Source organism: Giraffa tippelskirchi, chromosome 4, assembly GCF_054371585.1.
Source record: "Giraffa tippelskirchi isolate mGirTip1 chromosome 4, T2T-mGirTip1v1.2.pri, whole genome shotgun sequence".
Taxonomy (NCBI): Eukaryota; Metazoa; Chordata; class Mammalia; order Artiodactyla; family Giraffidae; genus Giraffa; species Giraffa tippelskirchi.
This window is the reverse complement of record NC_137278.1, coordinates 7,885,320-7,906,253: the sequence shown is the minus strand read 5'-3', so window position 1 is coordinate 7,906,253 and position 20,934 is coordinate 7,885,320. Positions and strand designations below refer to the sequence as shown.

Here is a 20,934-nt window from a genome sequence, read left to right as displayed (position 1 = left end):
AATGGCACCCCACTCTAGTAAAATCCCATGGACAGAGGAGCCGGGCAGATTAGTCCATGGGGTCAGAAAGCATAGGACATGACTGAAGTGACTGAGCACAGGGGGTCGAGGGCTTCCCAGGTGGCACAAGAATCCTCCCAGGCGGTAAAGAATTTACCTCTCAGGTGGTCAAGAATCCTCCTGCCAATTGAGGAGACCCAAGAGATGGGGATTCAATCTCTGAGTTGGGAAGATCCCCTGAAGAGGGAAATGGCAACCCACTCCAGTATTCTTGCCTGGGAAATCACACGGACAGAGGAGCCTGGAAGGGGTCTAGGGGGTCACCAAGAGCGCACACAACAGGAGGTTGAGTTAGGTAGGCTGGAGTTGGAGGAAGCACTTTCCAAGTGTGAGAGCCAGGCATTCAGAGTGGGCTGACTTACCCAGAAGTGATGTGGGAAAGGTTCCCACTTCTCTGGGAAGGAACGAACACCTCTGGCCTCCCTACCCGTCCTCTCCTGCCACCTCCACCTCCCATAATTTCCTGGGACTCGGGCTTAGATGTGACTTCCTTTGGGAAACCTTGCCTCACCCCAGGGCTGGACTGGATCTTCTTTCATCTCCCACAGGTCCCCATGTTCCCTCTTCATAACAACTGATTGCACTGTGCGGTCTAGTTTCACATGTGTCTTTTCCAAAATATCAGCCCCAGGAAGGCAGGGACCCCTTGGTTTTTTTTAAAAGTCCACCCTTGTGTTCCCAGCACCAGCCCTGGGCCTGGCACTTAATAGGTGCTCAATGAATGTTTGTCAAACGGATGAAGCTTTTCAAAAGCTCCTTAGCTCTCCCATTCCAGCTCAGCAGGCAGGCAGCAGTCTGCCGAGTTAGAGAATATTCAACTCTATGTGGCCTAACTAAAGGTGGCCTCAAATCAGAGGCCTTTACCTTGTTGGGAAAGAGAAGCCAGTGAATGACTGAGAAGGGAATTGATATGTGTTCTCTTATTCATTCATTCAATAATTCAGCAAGCACTTACCAAACCCCTACAATGTATAAAGCTCCTTACTATGAGCTAAGGCTCTAAGATGAATCAGGCAAGGTTTCTAGACCTCTGCCCTTGGAGGAACCAGTGGAAATATCTTAGAATATATATATGTGTGTATGAGGTGGCTCAGTGGTAAAGAATCTCCCTGCAATGCAGGAGACCAGGGTTCAATCCCCGGGTAGGGAAGATCTCCTGGAGAAGGGAATGGCTACCCACTCCAGTAGTCTTGCCTGCAGAATTCCATGGACAGAGGAGCCTGGTGGGCTACATTCCATGGGGTCACAACTGAGACACAACCGAGCTACTAACACTTATTTACTATACATATATATTTATATGACCTTAGTTCCCCAACCAGGATCTGAACCCCAGGCCCTTGGCAGCAGAAGTACTGAGTCCTAACCACTGGACCATCAGTGAATTCCCTAGAACATTTTTACTGAAAGGACCTTTAAGAGATCATTTGGTCCCAAAGCCTTCTTTACAGACTGAGAAAACTTGAGTTTCACACAGCACAGTGAAGGTGGGTTCTTTCCACTGGCCACAGGGTTTTCTTTTTTTGATGCTATCCTCATTTTGCCAGTGCTTTGGGACAGTGCCTGATACACTGAAGGCACTCACAGCTGTCTGTGGAGTTGAACTGTCTACGAAAGTCAGGTCAGAGGCAGGGAGGTGGGAGGCAGGCAACCAGAGAAGCAGGTGCAGGTGAGAGGTGATGGTGGTGGTAGAACACGTGGCTGCAAAATCAGCTTAGCATGGAGACGAACCCAAACGTGGTGACTGTCTGGATTTGGGAGAGAATTAAGAACAATGTCCAAGGTTTCTTGCTGAGGTGTTTCCATGGATGGCAGTGGTATCCTTGAGATGGGGAACACAGGGGAGCTTGTTTTAGGAAACGAGGCACTGTGCCAAGAACTCATTTAGTTCTGATGACAACCCTATGGGGGCTGCTATTATCTTAGTTTGCACAGATGAGGAAACTGAGGCATAGAGGTTAAAGGGCTTAACCAAAGACACAGATAAGAAGTGGTGGGACATGGATGTAAAGCTGGCAGTTGAACTCTGAGCCCTTAGCAGTAACCACATCCTTACATCCACCCTTAACCACCAGGGTACACTACCTCAAGCTACCAGCGATGAGTTCAATTTTGAAGTGTGGTTTAGCTGCCCTGGGCTTTTGTAGCAGGTTCCAGTAGTCTCCCTATCTCCTTCCCTATTCCTTCCAGTTCTCACTGCAGCCCGGAAGAATGTTTTACTTATTTATTTATTTAGGCAGCCCCACGTAGTATGGGGGATCTTCGTTCTCTGAACAAGGATGAAACCTGCGCCCCCTGCAGTGGTAGCACAGAATCTTAACCACTGGACCTCCAGGGAAGTCCCAGGAAGGATATTTTAAAACACAGTTCTAATAATGCCATACACACACATCCCCCAAAATCCTTCCAACGCCTACCACTGCTCTTAGGATAAGAGACTGAAATTCTTACCTGGCTCACAAGTCATGATTTGGCCCCTGCCTACATGTCTAGCCTGTCTTATCAGGCCCTCTGCTCCCCAGTTTCTACCTTCTCTTGGTGCTCCAGCATGTCCTTCTACCCAGAGTCTTTGCACTTTCCGGTCTCGCTGGAGTGCTCCCAGCGGCTTTTCTCTCCTTATATTCACCTACTTAGCTCGACTCAGGCTTTAGAGCTCAGCCCAAGTCCAGTGCAGCCCATTTTCTTTCTGAAGTTCTTATGATGCCGGATCATTTTCAGTTTGAGATTTTACACTTATTAGCATGGCTCGTATGTTTATTTGATTCGTTTCCCCCACGAGACTGTGAGTGCCGTGAAGACAGGAACCTTGTCTATCCGATTCACTACCGGCATCTTTTAGCACCGACCAAAATGCCAGGTACACGAAGGAGGACGTGCAATAAATGTTCATTCATTCTGAATGAATGAAATCCAAGTCGACGGCGAAAGGGAGGGGGGATTGCAAGACGATGGCTCAAGAGAGAGGTTTCTGGGCTGGAAGTAAGTATTTGGATGCCACTGATAATTCAAGACAAGTGGACGGGTTCGTCCAAGCGGTGTGCTGACAGAAGGTAATTTGGTAACTAATGCAAGATAAACCTTAACGTGGCTCACGGTCACAGCGCAAAGATGCCAGGTCTCTCCTCCGCCGAGTTGTGACTGATGTCAGTCGCTTCCCGCCCTGACTGTTTGAGCCCCGTTCCGAAAAGAAACAGGAAGACCAGCCAAAAGGGCCCTTAACAGGGTCCACAGTCCTCCGGCCTCAGCTTCCGGCTCCAAACCTTCCTCCAATAGCTGAGAAGGAGAGTTTCCCCGGCCCCGCCTCTTCCGTCCGCGGCAACCGGAAACGGGGGCCAGGAGAGCCGGAAGTTGAGGGGAGTTTCCTGTGAGCTCGGCTTCCTCAACATGGCAGCGCCCTTGTCAGTGGAGGTGGAGTTCGGGTGAGTCATAGAGCTGGGGGGCCGTGGGGATGGATTGAAGTCGTCGGGCCCGGATCTCCCTTCCCTCTGCCTTGGGGCCTGTCACCACCGAATCGCCGAGGCCCCCGGCGACTTCCCTGAGCTACGCCACCCGCCTGGGAGAGCTTGAGAGGTTCGGTCTCCCTGGGTGACGAGGCCGTATGTCCGGGAATAGAGGCGCACACCCGGGAGTTAGAGGTATGCTCCTGGGACTCCTCCATGCCCTGCGCCCTACGGGACTCAAAAGGCGTGACGGTTAGCAGGCCTCCCGGTCTTGTTTGCCAGCTCCATTTTGGAGCAAGCCCATGTGTCTGGCATCCGAGCTCCTAGGACCAAGGACCAATATTCCGAAGATTTGAAGGTGTTAAACGTGAATCCTTTCCGGCACATTTAGTAAACTTACTGAGTGTCTTCTGCAAGTCTTAAGTCAGGTGGGGATATGGGGCTAGGTAGCACAGTAGTGGAGACTAACCCTGACAGTACACTGTGTGAGTGTACTCAGTCACTCAATCGTGTCTGACCCTTTGCGACCTCATAGACTGCATCCCGCCAGGCTCCTCTGTCCATGGTATTTTTCCAGGCAAGAATATTGGACTGGGTTGCCATTTCCTTCTCCAGGCTATCTTCCCGACCCAGGGATCAAACCTGACTCTTGGGTCCCCTGCATTGGCAGGTGGATTCTTTACCTCTGTGCCACTACAGTATGCACAAGATAAAAGATGCAGAATAGGGACACACATGCTAATAACAGAAGAAACAGACCAAGGAGGAAGTCTCCTCAAGGCATTCTCTTTGTGTGATTTCAGAGCTGGAAAAAAAAAGCGCAAAGTTTAGAGAGGAGGCAGAGAAACTGAGATCTTAAGAGATGGATGGTATAATTTCTACAGCCAGGTGGAAAAGCTGGGACTAGATTTGTCTCTCTGTGTGTGTGTGTGTGTGTGTGTGTGTGTGTGTGAAGATAAACAAGCCAAGGCTTATGTGAAAGGGAAGGTCTGGGATGGGAATTGGAAACCTCTGCCTATAAATGCCTTTCCTTCTATTGGATGCCCCCAGTTTCTTTCATGGACTCCCTTCATTGCATAGTCCATTCACCAGTCATTTATTGAGTGCTTACCATGTGCCAGGCAGCGAGCCAGGCACAGAGGATACAAAGATAAATAGAACTTTGTCCATGGCCTCCAGTGTTCAGCGTTGCTGTCCCTTATGAGGGGGTAGTCTCATGAATGTTAACTGCATTTTAGTTGATGATATTGTCTGGCCCCGTGGATCCAATTAGAACTATGCTAGCCTGGTCACCTGACTATTTTGCTTTATTGACCCTTTGCCCAGCTATGTCCCCCATGGCCTGCAGGTTCCAGGAGGTCCCTGCTGTTTTAACAGGCCTCAGCAGAGCTGAAGACGGAGAAGCTACAGATTACCAGTGTTGAGGCTTATCTACAGTCAGCTCGGCTTGGGCTTCTCAGGGGGCTCAGTGGTAAAGAATCCACCTGCGAAGTTTCAATCCCTGGGTCAGGAAGATCCCTTGGAGAAGGAAATGGCAACCCACTCCAGTATTCTTGCCTGGGAAATCCTATGGACAGAGAAGCCTGGCAAGCTACGGTCTATGGGGTTGGAAAGTGTCGGACACGACTTAGCGACTAAACCACCACCACCACCCACAGCCTATTTACCTTTCATGTTCACTGAGTCAGACGTGGCATTTGTCTTCAGAAATGTCTTCTGTCTGCCAGGTACTGTGCTGGCAGCAGTGGGGAAGTCGTATGAGGAAGACGTGGTCCTTGCCCTCCAGGGCTTACAGACTAGCTGGAGTTCCTGTTTTCTGACTCCACCATCTTGGTCTCCCTTACCCCAAGAGCAATAGTGAACACCAGCAAGGCAAGACAGTGTTCCCACCACCCACCGCCACAGGGTCCCATGAGAACTGCAGCTTCTTGGGAAGCAGGAATGCCCAATATGTAGGCTAAACCCAGAGTCCTTCTCTCTTTGTCTCAGTGCCCGTTTCTCCCCTTGGCCTTTCTTTAATTTTCTATGTCTCTTAGCCTGCTTCCTTCACCCTTTACTCTGAACTTAAGTAGATTTGCAGAGAAACCAATTTGCCCATCAGCCTCTCCCTTTTGTCCCCAAGTGCCACCCTGATCCTTGAAGATTCCAAAGGATTGGGACTTGGCGTCTTTCCCATGAGCAGCTGTGTTCCCGCAGCTCCATCAGTTCTGGTAGACGCTCTGGAAGGCTGCTCTTTCCTTTCTCCCGCCTGTCAGTGACCAGATCTGCTATCCTCGTCCTGCCAGAGCAATTTCTCAAGTCGCAGAGGGTGCAGAGCAGGTAGTACAGATGTGTGTTGTGTCACTGCAGCCCAGATACGAGAGTTCCGCTTCCTTTTCCCTTTTTCTCCTCCTTGAGTCCAGGAGGTATTCGCAAAGGAACGGAATGCCATTAGGGTCAGAGAAGAAGTGGGGAAATGGGCATTTTCACTCATTCAGCACACGTTTCTTGAGTGCCTGCTGTGTACCAGGCCCCGTTTTAGGCAGAACTTGCATCCCCGCAGGTAGAGGGGAAATGAACAAAAGTAAAATACATCAGATAAAAAGATGAAGATAAACTTGAAAAAGTGAAGACCATTTGAAAAATGTCTATACCGGTCACTGGTACCAACAGACACCTCCCACCAAGAGCTAGGAAGTGGAGGACAGACGAGATATCTTGGGTTGTGATGCCTTAATTGCGTTTGAGTGGGAGATCCTGTAGGACCTACGAGAGTTTGACTTTTGTTCTCTTCTGAGACCAAATCAGGCCCCTTCTTGCCTCCCTGAATCACTTCAGAGGCTGGGCACCTTCCTACCCTCCAGATGTTCTGACCACAGGAATGCCAACCCCTCCCTCAGCCACTGGCGAACCCAGCAGTGACAGGTCAATCGCTGAGCCAGACTGGTTCTTTATCCGCTTGTGAAGGGAAAACAGCGCTGACCTCTGTGCCTGGCACCACCAGGTTTGGCCAATCTGGGTTGTTTGCTTGGGTGCCAGCGCTTCCAGTTCCCACTCCTCTGACTCCCCAACTCCTGTCACCCCTTGCTTGTCACCCTCCCCCACCCCAGCTGCTGCATGTGCCAACCCCTACCTAAGAGAGAGTGGGGCTCTTGGAAGGGGATAAATGGAGGCTCTGTATGGGCTTGCAGCTGAGATGGCCCTGCGCGCGGCCACAGATGGGCCTCCTCTCCCCCTCCACATTTCTGCATCAACAAAGCGTGACCTTGTTTGGATGACAGTCGCCCCATGTTTCCCCCATGACAATGAGTGCCTTGCCTTTGCCTCCCAGTGGACCGTCTCAGGACAGCTCTGTTCTCCGGCACTGGGGAAGGGTGGTGGGGTGGGAGTCATCGCACCCATCACAAGTCTGTTAAGGCCTTCTCAGTTAAGATCCACGTGAAGTCTGAGACGAGACTCCGGGGGAGGAGCAGCGTGGAGCGCTCAAAGAGCCCGAGTGTCCGCAGCATGAGTTCTGGCATCTGCACTTGGCCTGGAGCCTCTCTGCTGGCCCAGGCTTCCCTTAGCCAGGTGTTGGAACCCAGAAGTGAGCCAGATTCTGCCCTCAAGGGGCTTCCTGACCTTCTGGGGAGTCTTAGTTGTTTCTCCCAGAAACCAGTTAGAATTCAAATCCTAGTTCAGCCACTGCCTATCTGGTCTTGGACAAGTCACTAAACTTCTCCTGGCCCCAACCTGCTTCTCTGTTGGTTGGAGTTACTAATATATGCCTCCTTCCTTCCTTCCCTGGGATTCCATGAAGGTGAAATGAGACAACGAATGTTCTTGTAAAGGGCAAGCTTATTGCTAAGCTCAGTGGGGGTCTCTCACTCTCTAGCACTTTGGTTTGCCCACCAGGCCAGCAGCAAGGGTGGGGACAGGGCACAGGCAGGGAAATTTCAAAGTGTCTCCTGGCTCGAGGAAACCTTTATATCTAAGGGTCTCCAGTGTGCCATGAGGCAGTTCCTCAACATTTTTGCAGACGGAAAGATTGAGGCTTGAGAAGATGCCATCCCATGCCCAAGATCTCACCAGTCAGGCCCGGCTGGGGCCTGGTCTCCACCTCAGGGCCTATGCTCTGCCCCTGTGTGCTAAGCTACCTTTGAGGAAGTAGAGGAGTCAAAACCAGAGTCTGAAAATTTGGGTACTTAAATGTTAATAAACATTGTTTCTGTCCTGCTTTACCACATCAAGAAGCCACATTTGAGAATTGATGGCTGGTACCCAAGGTGTTCCTGAACGCTGGGCTCTGATTCTCTTGGGCGTCTGGTGCCGGCCTCCTCCTCAGTTCTCAGTCTCTGAGGCTCTTTCTCTGGCCCTCCTTTGCAGAGGCGGTGCGGAGCTCCTGTTCGACGGTGTGAAGAAGCATCAGGTCACCTTGCCTGGACAGGAGGAACCCTGTGAGTACGGGCTCTCTGAGCACCATTGAGCAGGAGCTGCTCTACAGGGTCACTCAGCCCTGGTCAAGTGAGAGTGGGTAGGATTTCCTGGCCCATGGGGAGGAAGGGAGAGAGATCATCAGCTTGTCTCCCCCATTCTCTCTGGAGTCAGCCAGCTTTGTAGGAAGGAGATGGCATAGCTGCATCCTTCCAAGCTCAGGTTCTGTATTCAGACTTGAGTTTGAATCCCCTTAGCACCTTAGGCCGGTCACCTCACCTTTCTGAGCTTCCGCATACTTATCTGTGAAAGGGGGAGATGGTAATCCCTATCTCTTAGGATTGCTAAAAGGTGTCAGCCAGCTGTACCCGGCATCTTTGCCATCACTGGATGGCCGCAGAGGGATGTCCTCACAAAGGAGATAACCTTGTCAAGAATGGAACAATGCAGATGGACTTAAATGAATTTCAATGAGAAGAAAAGTGTCCAGCCAAGGAGGTTGGAGCGGGGAGGTTAACTAAGGGAGACAGAGGGGTTTTTCCAGTTGTTCATTCAAAGACCTGTTCACCTTTTTTTTAGCAGACACACACTGAGCGCCTCCCATGCCGCAGACCATGTACCAGGCACTGGGAGGCAGACCCTGCCTTCAGATTGGAGGAAGGGGGGAGGAGGATTTCCAGAGGTCCAGCTGGGTAAATAGCAGCGTAGCCTAGAGGCAGGGGCTGGACATTGCCACTGTGGAGGGGCTTTGCAGCCCTAGCAGTGAATCTTAGCAAGAGCAGAACGTTCGGGAATGGGAGCCCATCTCACCTTGGGCTGAGATACTTCTGGGAAGAAGAGGAAGTCAGTTGTATGAGGAGCCAGGGGAATAAGGTTCCTTGAGGTGGGCAGTAGAGAAAGTCAAGTGAGCTTTGACAGGATTCTTTTGGAACTGGACATGCATCTACCAGGTATCAGTTATTGCCCAGATTCACCCATTACCAAGGCTGTCTCTGACCCTCCCTTAGGGTTGGAGGGCAGTGGCATAGGGCGGGTCTCTGTGCCACATTCAGAGGCCAGGGTACAGGCTGCTGCCCCCTGGAGCTGGGTGTGGGCATGAGGCTGAGGTTAAACGTCAGGACTGGGGGATTGTGTCCCTGGTGGGGGAAGATCCAAGATGATAAAGGTGATGGTTTCTTAGTTTGACAGATGGCTCTGCAGCCTTGGGAGGAAACAAGGGGCTGTCAGAAGCCTCTCAAAGATGCAGCCTTAAAGACTTATTCAGGATGTTATTAAAACATCACAAGTTAGGATTTGTTTCCCCCTGCTTTTGCTCGGCATGAAGGTGCCCAAGTTTAATAATTCCAGTCCTTTTATTCATTCATTGACTGAACACTCACCAAGTGCCAGTCGTAGAAGAAAGTCCTTTATTCTTTCCTGTGGTTGGCACACATGTTTTTGAATATGTACACGTGTTTTCCTTTGTGCCAGGCTTCCCAGGTGGCGCAGTGGTAAAGAATCTGCCTGCCAATGCAGGAGATGCAAGATATGTGGGTTCGATCTCTGGGTCAGGAAGATACCCGGGAGTAGGAAATGACAACCCACTCCAGTACTCTTGCCTGGAAAATTCTGTAGACAGAGGAGCCTGGACAGTCTAGGGGTTTGCAAAGAGTTGGACACTACTGAGCGTGGGCACACACACACACACACACATGTTTTCCTTTGTGCCAGGCACTGTCCTAGTTGCTGGGTATTTGATCTTAAGCAAAACTGAAATGGTTCTTGCCCTAATGGAGCTAACAGAGTAATGGAAATGGAGCCAGGCAGTGAAGAAGTAAACACGCGGATGTATAACAGCACAAGTGATCATCACTGGCCTCAGAACAAAGGGGTGCTTTGAATAAGACCACAGGGTGGTAAGGGAAGGCCTCTTTAGAGAAGTGCCTTTGAGGGAATTCCCTGGTGCCCTAGTGGTTAGGAATCCGAACATTCAGTTCCATGGCCCAGGTTCAGTCCCTGGTCCAGGAACTGAGATCCTGCAAGCTGCACGGCATAAAAAAGAGAGAGAGAGAGAAGACTTTGAGTCTAAAGCCCTGAGGAATGGAAGGCAGCCAACCTAACAAGTTGGAGGAGAGCAGAGGTGCGTGGGGCTCATTCCAGCTAGAGAGGACGGCACTTGTGAAGCCCCAGGCAGAAGGCCTTGTGGGGGTCAAGGACCCAAAGGAAGGCTGGTATCCTCGGGCACAGGCTGAGTGCAGCAGGGTAGGCAGAACCCCAGTGGGTGGTACAAATAATTGTCACAGGTTCTTAGGTGGTAACTATCATTACTTCCACTTTAAAAAGTGGACCCCCCCAAAAAAAACAGTGGAAACCCAAACTCAGAAGTGTCCAAGGTCTTACCCCCCACCATGCGCTTATGTCATTGGCAGAGCTGGGGTTCAGAAGCCAATGCCAGGGTCGCCCCATTCTGCAGGGTGCCACTATCCCATCACCATTTATCCCAAGAGCTTCCCCAAATCACATCATGTCTCAGACCTGCAGGATATTCTCTGGTTTTCACACTTTCATGCCTCCAACAGCTACTGATCTCCGTTTTCATAATGACCCCAGTAGATACTATCTATGGACAAGGAAACCAAACCTCACAGAGAGAGAGTGACCTGTCCAGAGTTACTCAAGTAGGGAAGCTGGCTAAGACCTAGGTTTGTTTTGTTCTTATTTTTATCTTTTGGCCATACTGCATGCCATGTGGAATCCTAGTTCCTCAAACAGGGATCAAACCCAAGCCCCCTTCATTGGAAGCATGGAGTCTTAAACCAATGGACCACCAGGGAAGTCCCTAAGACCCAGGTTTTGGATCCCTCATCTAGTGCCTTGGGGGCAGGTAGGGGGCGCTCCTCCCCTCTCTGGGATGAAATAAAAGGAAGCAGGGGAGGCTAGCGGAAGTGACCCGTGTGCTTAGTTCTGGGCCCTTGGCCGTGGGTCTCTACCTCTGGCTCCCACTTGTGCCCTGCTGTGCCCAGAGGTGTGGGTCACATCACAGTGGCAGAGCTGGTTGGCAGCTGCCAGGCCTCACCCTGGCACACAGAGCCCAACAGGAGGGCAGGGGCCTGGTGCCATGGGGAGAGCCTCACTCCTCCCCGAGCCCATGCCCAGATCTGCCGTCTGGCAGGCTTCCCAGCCCAGGGGCTGCCACTTGGCCAAGCAGGTCTTGGAGACTCCAGCAGAGAAAACAGCAGCCATAAGATTATGGATTGTGACGAGTCTCACAAACAAGGGGACTCCAGGGCCCTGGGTCCTGAGCCAGCAGAGAGCTTCCAACCCGGCCAACTTGGAATGAGAGGCTGGGAAGGGTGAGATGGTGAGAGAGTCACCCTGGCAGCATGCGCTGGCAAATTAGTTATTTCTGCAGCCCTCATATCCCACCTGTAAAGTGGGAGGTTGGACTCGATTTAGTCTGTCTTGAGCTGATTATTGGGCTTCTCAGGTGGCTCATTGATAAAAAAATCTGCCTGCCGCCAGTGCAGGAGACGTGGGTTTAGTCCCTGGGTCGGGAAGATCCCCTGGAGAAGGAAATAGCACCCCACTCCAGTAATTCTTCCCAGGTAAATCCCATGGACAGAGGAGCCTGGCGGGCTACGGTCCATGGGGTCACAAAGAGTTGGACACGACCGAGTACAAGCATGCACGAGTTGGTTATCAATTTGACACCTGGAAGTTTGGAAAAGTTGCTTCCAGATCTAAGCACATGGTTCTGGAAAGCGGGGTGCATTGATCCAGTGAGTGGCTGCCTATGCAGGGAGGTGGGGATTCTTAACAGCCACCTCCACGGAATGGGCCTTGAGTGGCCGGGTTTGGGAGGCACCCACCAGCTTTGGGCCCTGGCCACTGGGAGCTGATTTTTAACGTATCAAGGATCCTTTCAACTCAAGGCTCACAGACCAGGGTTGGTCAGGGGCCTGGAGCAAATCCAGAACCTCGATGGTCCCTGCCTGAGTCTTACCTGCCCTGGTCCCAGTAAGAGACTCTGCCTCACCTTTCCCTGCTCCTCAGCCCTGCCTTTGTATTAAAGGGAAGCTGGCGCGGGAGGCAGGGGCGGCTAGGGAGCTCCCAGGCGCTTTAAACTGCTTAGCATGCATTTCACAGCCTCTCTGGGGCCAGCTGTTCCTTTCTCCGCTCTGGGGCCTGTTTGCTGATCCCCTCCCCACCACCCTCCTCTCCCCCTCACCCTTCCCAGTCCCTGTGCAAAATTGCTTTTGAAAAGATCCACTTTCTGCTTAATTAAACAATGAGGAGCGTCCCCTCACACATCTGTAAACCTCCTTCTGAGGCCAGTTTAGTCCACAAACTGCTCCATTCTTACCCCCATTCACTTGTAAATGGACCCTCTGATGTTCCCTCTACCCTCTCTTCTCTTCTCCCCCCATCCCAGCTCTTTCTTCTCCCCCCACTTTCAGCTGAGGCCTGGGGTGGACTCCCAGAGGAGTCCTGTCCTGGAGCCTGGTGGACTCGGTGGGGACCAGAGCCGCTTAACCTGGGGGAAAGAAGACGTAGGGGACCGGCTTTCCCGATTCGGCATCGTTGGCCGGTGGTCCCCAGGCCCGACTAGGCTCCATGGGTGGGAGGGGCCAGAAGCCAGATTTCAGGCTGGGAGAAAAGCTCTCCCTGGAAGCCTTAGCAAGAAGAGGTTGGATGAGGGTCGGCTGTGGGAGATCAGATGAGACCGGAAGTTCAGTTGACACCACTGGGAGTGGGGGGCGCCACAGTGGGTGGTCGTTGTCCCCAGACAAGGACAAATCCACTGGGGCATGGGATTCTGGTGGGAGCCTTTGTAGGTCTAAGAGGGGTGTGCATGGTGCCCTTTCCCAGTGGCCTTTAGGGGAAGGTTCTGGCAGCCCCCGGGATAAGAAATCCTGAACCACTGCAGGAACAGGGATGTTTGTCTTGTCTGTTTGACACCGTGCTGGGCCTGCTGCTGGCATCAAGAGCTGGGTTATTATTCCCCCCTTGTCCAAGGATGGCCCTGAAACTTAGGTGAAGTGACTTCTACCCAGGGCCATTTAGCACACACCCCAGGGCCTTCCAGCTCCAGAACCCAGACTCATAACTTCTCTGCCACAAGAGCAGCAGCCTCATTGCTTGTTCTTCCCGCAGTGGGCAGGCCAGGTCCCGAGGCCTCCTGCACGGGAAACCTGACATGGGGTCGGGGTGCTCATCTCCCTGCCCTGCTGCCGCGTGCCCTCAGCATATGAGTCCTTCCACCAGGGCTATCCAGGCAGCCTCTGAGGAGGCTAAACATCTAGAAGGGGCAGCAAGAGAAACTGAAGGGTTCTTCCTCTGGCTCACGGAAGAATTACAGCATAGCTATGCCAGGCACAGTGCCAAGAGCTTTCCGTGGATCATCTTATTTGAGCCGCACAACACCCCTCAGAGGCATTCTTACCATTCCCATTTTACAAAGAAGGAAGCTGAAGAGAGACCCAAGGTCATTTAACTAGGAAATGATGCAGTTGAACTCAGACCCCATGTGCTCAGTAAATGTGTCCAGGGCATTATTGTGCGAGGTTCTGTGCTGTGTGCTAGGGCTCAGGCTCCCAAGGAGGGGGCCCTCTTCCCCAGCAGCCCCTTCTCAAGGCCCCTGTACACCCTGCGTAGTCCAGCCGAGGCTGCCTTCCTGGCCACATCTCATGCTGACCTTACGGCCTTCTCTAGTCTATCACCTTGAACCTGCCAATTCCAGCCTGCCTCAGGTCTTCCCATATGTTCTTCCTTCTGCCTGGCTTGCTCCCCCCATCCCACCCGACTCATCCTTGGGGCCTCAGCTTCAATGTGAACACCCTCAGAAAAACTTGTCCTGCTCCCACACAAAGGAGAGAGCATTTGTCACGACTAATGAAGTACCGTCCACCTCCCCTGCTGGGCTGTGGCTCCACATGGGCAGGCTCTGTGTCCGCCTTGTTCTCTGCCATCTCCGCGGCACCGGGCACATAGTAGCTGCTCAGTAAATATTAGTCTCCCGAGTGATTCCCTGGGATCCCCGGAGGGCAGCCACCATGGGAAGCCACGGAAGGCAGGAGGACGCAGAGAGAGAAGGTGACAGTGAGGTTCCCGGAGCCATCCCCAAGCCACCACCAGCCCCTGACTCTGCTTAACCCTTCCTCCTCCCCTGGGCGCGTTTGGAAGCCGACCATCTGGCTTGGAGGCTATTTGCATATTGTCTGGGCCTCAGCAAGCCCAGCAAGATGTCCCTGGGGGTGTGTTTCAGGCCAGGCCAAGTGGCCCTTGCAGCCTGCGAAGGGAGTCGGGAGTTCCACCTCTCCCCACCCCCAAATCCAGGCATGGGGGAACAATACGGGTGGTGATGCGGTGGCCTCACCATGGTAACAGGCTATCAAGAATGTGAGCAGGCCTGGGGGGCGCAGAGCAGGGAGGGAATGACCTCAGCAAAGACGAGCATCATGATAAATGAGCCAGCACCCGCAGCAGACGCCCCCTGGCCCAGCCCTCGGGGACGCTGTGACGCTGCCATCACTGGGATGACCCCGACATGACCATTAGTCCTCCCCGCCGCCCCCAGCCTACGAGAGCAGAGCACAGGTCCCGGCTTAGGCTTAGAGGGAGCCGGGGCGATGACCCAGGGAGTCCTGGTTCAGAACAGGCCGGCGGGGGCTGTGGAGGTGCAGCTGGTGGCCCTCAGGCCAGGCCCTGCCCAGGCCCTCCGAGCCCTGCACACACAGGCAGAGCCCCGCCCGTGGGGGCTGGCTGACGGATGTGTCAGACCCCGGCGGCTCTATCGAGCGGCCACAAGATGTATGGGCTGGCGGCCCACCAGACAGTGCCAAGATGGAGGCCACAGGGAAACCTCTGAAAGCCAGGCCTTGGGGAGGAACCCAGCCAGGAGTCGAAATGGACTACAGCTACTTGGAGGCAACACGCCCCATCCCTGCCCACTCCAAGGACCCTGAGGACTCTAGTCGGCTTTGTTTAAAAGCAGGAATTAAAATGGAAAGGCGCAGTCTCAGCCCGTGGCCACTGCCCATGGCCCTGTGCTCTGCTGGCAGACAATCCAGGGGAGCTGGCACAGAGCAGAGTGAACCAGGCCATCCAGGGTGTAGCCTGCCTGCCTCCTGAGGGAGTGGCAGGCAGGCCCGTGAGAGTGCCTTAAAACCCTGCCCAAGGCTGGTGCTGTGGGTGACCCAGCCTGGGCCTAGACAGGGGAGTGCCGGGCCCCTTCCTGACCCGCAGCCTTTTCCTGGCCTGCATGCTGGGAGTCTGCCTCCAGCCAGGGAAACCAAGGCACTGCCTGGGCCCTTCTCCAGCTTAGCCCCTGAGCTTTGTCTTGGCACAGGCCCAGGACAGCAGCCCCCTCTGAGACTTTGACTCAGGAGGAGCATGGCTAACCTCCAGCCCTCTGCTGGCTTCCCAGAGACTAGCTGTCCTCTCAGGGAGAGAAAAGTCCTGCAGCCTCGGGAATGCTCTGCTTGAGGAGTGCATCATTGAGAGCCATAGCCTTCTAGGGGGTGATAGTGTACATGGCCAGGGACCTGGCCCCCAGAAAAGGAGAGGTGGCCCTGGGGACAGGTGGCCTCTAGCCTCCAGAGGAGGTGCAGAGCTTGGTGGCTGCCCCAGAACCACACAGAGGCAGGTCTCAGTGTCCAGCTGAGCAGGAGAGGCCCTGTTGACCCTCAGCCTCTCACTTCCTTAGGGTAGCCGCCCCTGGCCTGGAGGGCTCTGCAAAGGGGGGAGCGAAGGGACTGATTTGTCAGCATCTCTGGCTGGTGAAGGATCCTTCCTTCTCTCCTTCTGCCAGAGGAAATTAACTGATGTTATCGGCTCAGCAATTGTTTTTCTTCCATCACAAAGGGAAATATATGCAGACCTTCCAAGAGCAAAGCCGAATGCTCCCCATCTGGGACTGGCTGGGGAGACAGAGGTGGAGGGGCTCTCTGAGAAGCCTGCCCCTGGCAGTGTCAGACCATCTCCTAAGCCTCGTGAATGGAGGTCTGTGTCTGCCCTTCGGACGTGACTATTCCTCTCGCTGTCCACCTTGAGTCCCCGTTACTTCTTCCAGCTTTCAGCAATGCCAGGTACCACTGTCTCTGAGAAGACCTCTCTGGCCTCTCCCAAGTCCATTTCCTCACCTTGGGAACCACAAGTTCATGGGCCATGACAGCCAGGTCTAAAAGAGGCCCTCTCAGCCCCATGTTCACTTCCTCCTGCTCCAGGCAAGGCCCTCAGGGCCAGAAAGCACTTGAATTTGACATTAGTTTTGTTCTGTGCCTCTGTCTCCAGGGGACATCCGCGGCCTCCTTGTCTGGATCAAGAAGAATTTGCTAAAAGAGCGGCCAGAGCTGTTCATCCAAGGAGACAGCGTGTGAGTCCCTTTCTTCCCTTCCCCAAGGAGGGCGGGCTAAGGGAAGGAGGTTTGAACCCCTGGCCTTGGTTCAGACTCTGCCTCTTCCAAGTCCTCCTCTCCCCTTTTATCCTCCTCTTAGCCTTCCAAGGAAGGGCTGCTTCTGCCCAATTTTGTTGAAGTTTATTTCAGTTTTCTTGTTACTACACTGGACTCTTGGGGGTTTTTTTTCCCAAAGTCCATGTCAGGAGATTGGTAAATTTACCAAAAAAAAAAAAAAACTTAGATCCTGCCTTCTGGATGCCACAAACTTGCCAAAGAAGCTTGCTCAAGTGACTTCCCTTCTCTGGGCTCAACTGCTCTCTCTGTACAGGCAGCACTGAGAAAAGATGCTCCCCAAGGTCTTTCTCATCCTTTGACAGCCTGGGACAGACAGTGCCCTCCCATAGAACTTCCCGCAGTGCTGGAAATGTTTTCTCTCTGTGCTATCCAATGTGGTAGCTGCTGGGTGTTGAGGATATTGAACCCTCGAAATGTTGCTAGTGTGCCTGAGGAACCAAGCGTTCAGTTTTACTTGAGTGGAATTTAAATTGAAGTGTGCCTCATATATACCAGGCCGTACAATGCAGGTCTCGGGTTACTGGGGGTCACTGCACACTTGTGCATACATGTGCATGTTTGTGCTCACTTGAGGACACCCCTCACCTGGCCCAAAGCTTCTGTGTCTGTCTCAGGCCCAGCTCAGCCTCCTGGGAAAGGATCCAGGTTCCGTGTGCCAAGAAGTCACTTTACCCCTACAGCAAGGCCATCCTCATACGTCACAGAAGTGGGCAGGGCACCTGTGGGACTTGTTCCTCTGCCTGGAAGCAGAGGTTCACCAACAGGCCCTGGGGGTTCGGGCTGCCATCCGGCCTGGAGCCCAGGTCGTGGTCCAGCAGCTGTGGTGGTCACCTCCAGGGACAGCAGTGCTCTTTGGGTCCTTGCCAGCAGGAACCAGGTTAAGGTGCCTGTCCAGAGGTCAGCCTACCCTGCCTTACTCCAGGCAGGGTGGCTCTTAGGCCGTCAGGGGCTCGGGGGCCACTGGCAGGCTTCCCTGATTCAGAGCAGCCAAGATGGCCTCCTCCCCAGGATGCACGTGCCGGAGGCCTGGGACAGTGAGGTTAGACCCCTGGACGGATAGGCTGCCCCCAGTGGTTCCCATACTAGACCCTGGCAGCTCCCACGTGACATCCCACTTCATCCTCCCCCGGGAGCTTGTGAGGAAGACACTTACGATTTACTCTGTTTTCAGACGAAGAAACTGATGCTCAGGGAAACAAAAGAATCTGCCCCAGATCTGGGAGGTGGCCGTGGAATTTGCATGTGTGTTCCATCTGGCCCTCAGACTTGCCTATCACCTCCTCTCTCTGGATGTTCTCTGATGGAACCCTTAAGGCTCCCCTGCCCCTTAGACTCTGCAGCCCAAACATCTAAGCTTCTGCCCCTGCTCTCGCCAGCTCTTATCATTCACGCCCTGCTACTCACTACCGTCTTTCCCACAGGCGGCCAGGGATTCTGGTGCTGGTTAACGATGCCGACTGGGAACTGCTGGTCAGTACCTTGGGAAGCACCCTTCCCTCAACCCCTCCCCAACCCACTGCTGTGGTAGGAAAGCCTTGGACCTCTCATCAGGCTCAAACAGAGTGGCAGGGTCATCCTCTGTCCAAACCTGGCGTCCAGATGGCGGCTCCTCAAGCCTCATACCCTGAATGAGGAAGGCGTGGGTAGCTGGGGAAGTGGTGAGCTGTCCGCCATCCTGGAGGTTTGCTAGTTAATGGGTAGGGTACCCACTTCTTTCTGGTAGATTCTATCTTCCCCTCTGAAAGCAGCTAGCCCCCGCCTCCCACTTCCCCTCTCAACACCCTGGGGAGAAGCTGGAAAAGTGCCCTTGACAGTCTTCTTATTTCTCTCCTGGACCAGGGTGAGCTGGACTACCAGCTTCAGGACCAGGACAGCGTCCTCTTCATCTCCACGCTGCACGGCGGCTAAGGGCCCCTCTCTGTGCCTGGGCCCCCTTGGGGTGGGGAGAACAGAAGAATCAGACAATCCCCTGGGGCCCTACTTCCAGATCTCCGTGTCCCCCTTGGCTGCTTTCTTCCCTACTCTGTCCCTTGAGCTCCCTCCAGGCAGGGAAAAGAGGCCAGGTGCTAAAAATGAGCCTTTCTTGGGCACGTGAGCAGGGGAAGGCAGGCGCCTGAGCCGGACACTCCTCCCAGAAGCTGAGGTGGGGGAAGGTGCCCCTCCACGTGGCCGGAGTGCAGGGGATCTGTGCGGCCAGGTGACCCAGCTGCTGTCCCTCCTTGTGTCTCCCTGAGTGACTGCTAACAAGGCACTGCCGCTCCTGGGCTGCGGTGCCTTCCTGGGGAAGAGGAATGAACCTCACTAGCTGACGGCAGGCCCCTCCCCTCTCAAAGACTGGAGGAGCCTCCGCCTCAGTTTCCCCATCTGGACAGCAGAGGGCTCTGCCTGTCCCCCATTGATATCATTATGGAACCCCAGCTGGGATCCCCTATTCAGCGCCGACCGCCCCCCCCACACACACACAGCAGCTGCTCCTCCAACCACACCCCCCCTCCTGCTCCCCCACCCACAGCCCTTGACCCTGGCCAGCCTCCCCCCCCACAGGCCACCAGATGGGCTCCTGAGACCCTCCCCTCCCACGGCAAAAGGCTGCCTGTGTGCAGCTCATTCCGCTGGGGGTGGAGAGCAGGAGGATGTACGCTAGACCTTGGACTGGCAAATAGAGGCCTGGGGTTGGGGGGTCAGTGTGCCTCAGTTTCTTCCCCAACGACAACAGAATTTTTATAATACCTCAAAAATGAAGGGACTTCCCTGGTGGCCCAGACAGTAAAGAATCCACCTGCAATGCAGGAAATGTGAGTTCGATCCCTGGGTTGGGAAGATCCCCTGGAGAAGGAAATTGCAACCCTCTCCAGTACTCTTGCCTGGAGAATCCCTTGGACAGAGGAGCCTGGTGGGCTACAGTCCATGGGGTCGCAGAGTCGGACACGACTGAGTGCCTGACACACACACAAAATTGAAATGCTTGATGGTGCAAGGGCACACTTTCTCGACTCTCCCATCTCCTGTAGGAAGCAGGATGGGGCAGGCAGCACCTGGGAGGCAGGGTGACTCCCCCCACCCCCATCCCTTCTGGAAGTCTTGGGGCCTCAGTGCCTGTAACAGCTGGCCTTGGGCAAATAAAAGACTGAAGTTGTTTACTGGCCTTGCCTGGAACTTCATCCTTAGAAACCAAAGGCGGTGGGACCCCACGTTTCCCCAGCTGGCAGTCACTTCTCTGGTCCCACCCTCCCTGTCCTCACCCCAGGGCTTTCAGAACTGCCCTTCACCCAGAAAAGAGCAGGAATTGAAACCCAGACTATCCAGACACTGAGAAGGGATGATATGGTTGGGCCATCTGGAGAAGGGGTGGCAGGGCCAGTCTGTGCTGACCAGCCTGGGTCCCAGGACACTTCCCTACCAGTCTGTCGGAGGCCAGGCTTTGTCCCACAAGCCCAAGCCGCAGCCAGCAGCCTCCAACCGAGGAGGCATAGTTAAGACTGCTGAGCCCCACTTCCCGTGACCTGGAGAAAAAGCTTTGTTTGTTGGAGGGAGACCTCAAAAAAAAAAATAGGGCATTAACATCATCCCGGCCCAAACTGCTTTTCATTAAATGTTAATAATTTAAGGTGGAACTGCTCTCACTGCAGAAACAGGAGTGCTGAACAGTTGTCCTAGCAGTGCTGGGGGCTGTGCTCATTCTCAAGGCCTTGGGGACAGATGACCCCCTGGCTGGTGAGCTTCTCTCTGGCGCTGCTGCAGGTGGAGGAAGGCCCTCTGGGCATGTGTGTGGGTGGGGGTAGCCATGTTGAGGTTATGGGTACAAGGGAAGCCCAGTGTGGGTGCAGGAGCCTATCGAGGGAGAGGCTGTGTGACCAGCTGCTCTAGGTGCTGAGGTCAGGGTCTCCATGTTAGGCAGCAGGGCAAGGGACAGCCTCACTTTAAGGATCAGCCTGTCCGGCTTCTTGTAACCTGGAAGTCCCTTCCTCCAGGGAAGGGAGGACTTCAGCCCCGCTGGGCTTCATGGTGACCCCGTTACTCACTTCCTACCCTACCCCCCACAGCATTCCAAGTCCTGGAAACTGGGTGAGAGGATTCCTTGTTCCTGCTTGCACTGGGGAGAGGAGGGGTAGAAACGGGCTAGCCCTTCCTCCCCAGCACCCCAGTTAGTGCATTACTGCTGAGGAGTAGGGCAGGAAGACGCGCTGCTGGGGAAAGCAGGTTCTCCACGCAAGGAGGGGTGCCCTGAAACTGGCCAGGGCCACACTCCACAGCATTTGGGGTCATTTTCCAGCTTGAGCATGGAAAGGGTCAGGGATGAATGACCCCGGGCTCAGACCCCACAGCACCCAGCTGCCCCCCTGCCAAGGCAACTCCTGAACCCACTTTTGAGGAAATAAACAAATAAACCCCACTATCTCAGAAGATTTGTCTTTAATGAAAAGGATTCGTTTTCCAAGTTCTGTTTCCCAAGCCGAGGCGATTGCCCGGCTGGAGCGCATCGTTCTGGACGCTTCTCCGACTCCAGCAGCAGCCCGAGGAAGCTCAGCCCATCGGTCGGTCTGGAGGCGCTGGCGGGAGGGGCCGGTTTATTGGGGATCTAGGGGTCGG

General features: G+C 54.0%; 1 protein-coding gene and 1 long non-coding RNA gene across 3 annotated transcripts; one reads left to right on the top strand and one right to left on the bottom strand.

Moving 5' to 3' along the window:
* Positions 1-1,441: 1,441 nt before the first annotated feature.
* Positions 1,442-3,303, bottom strand: LOC145544322 (uncharacterized). Its single transcript, XR_014081343.1, has 2 exons — positions 2,512-3,303; positions 1,442-1,882 (listed from the first exon to the last, which is right to left on the bottom strand). It is a non-coding gene; the product is annotated as an uncharacterized LOC145544322 (long non-coding RNA).
* Positions 3,304-3,426: 123 nt separating this feature from the next.
* URM1 (ubiquitin related modifier 1) lies at positions 3,427-19,489 on the top strand. Of its 2 annotated transcripts, none has more exons than XM_081587055.1 (5): positions 3,427-3,479; positions 7,845-7,915; positions 16,164-16,245; positions 17,766-17,814; positions 18,184-19,489. In XM_081587055.1, exons 1-5 carry the CDS (start codon positions 3,445-3,447, stop codon positions 18,250-18,252), a joined length of 306 nt encoding a protein of 101 aa, XP_081443181.1. In that variant the 5' UTR covers positions 3,427-3,444; the 3' UTR covers positions 18,253-19,489. The 2 variants fall into 2 exon arrangements, with proteins under 2 accessions (XP_081443181.1, XP_081443182.1); XM_081587056.1 differs by having other exon boundaries at positions 17,766-17,818.
* Positions 19,490-20,934: the final 1,445 nt, after the last annotated feature.

Bases quoted from the DNA above. Each gene is read 5' to 3' on its own strand.
- URM1 (XM_081587055.1), top strand. From the start codon at position 3,445: ATGGCAGCGCCCTTGTCAGTGGAGGTGGAGTTCGG. The intron at 3,480-7,844 runs GTGAGTCATAGA...CCTCCTTTGCAG, and splicing joins TCAGTGGAGGTGGAGTTCGG to AGGCGGTGCGGAGCTCCTGT. The intron at 16,246-17,765 runs GTGAGTCCCTTT...TCTTTCCCACAG, and splicing joins TTCATCCAAGGAGACAGCGT to GCGGCCAGGGATTCTGGTGC.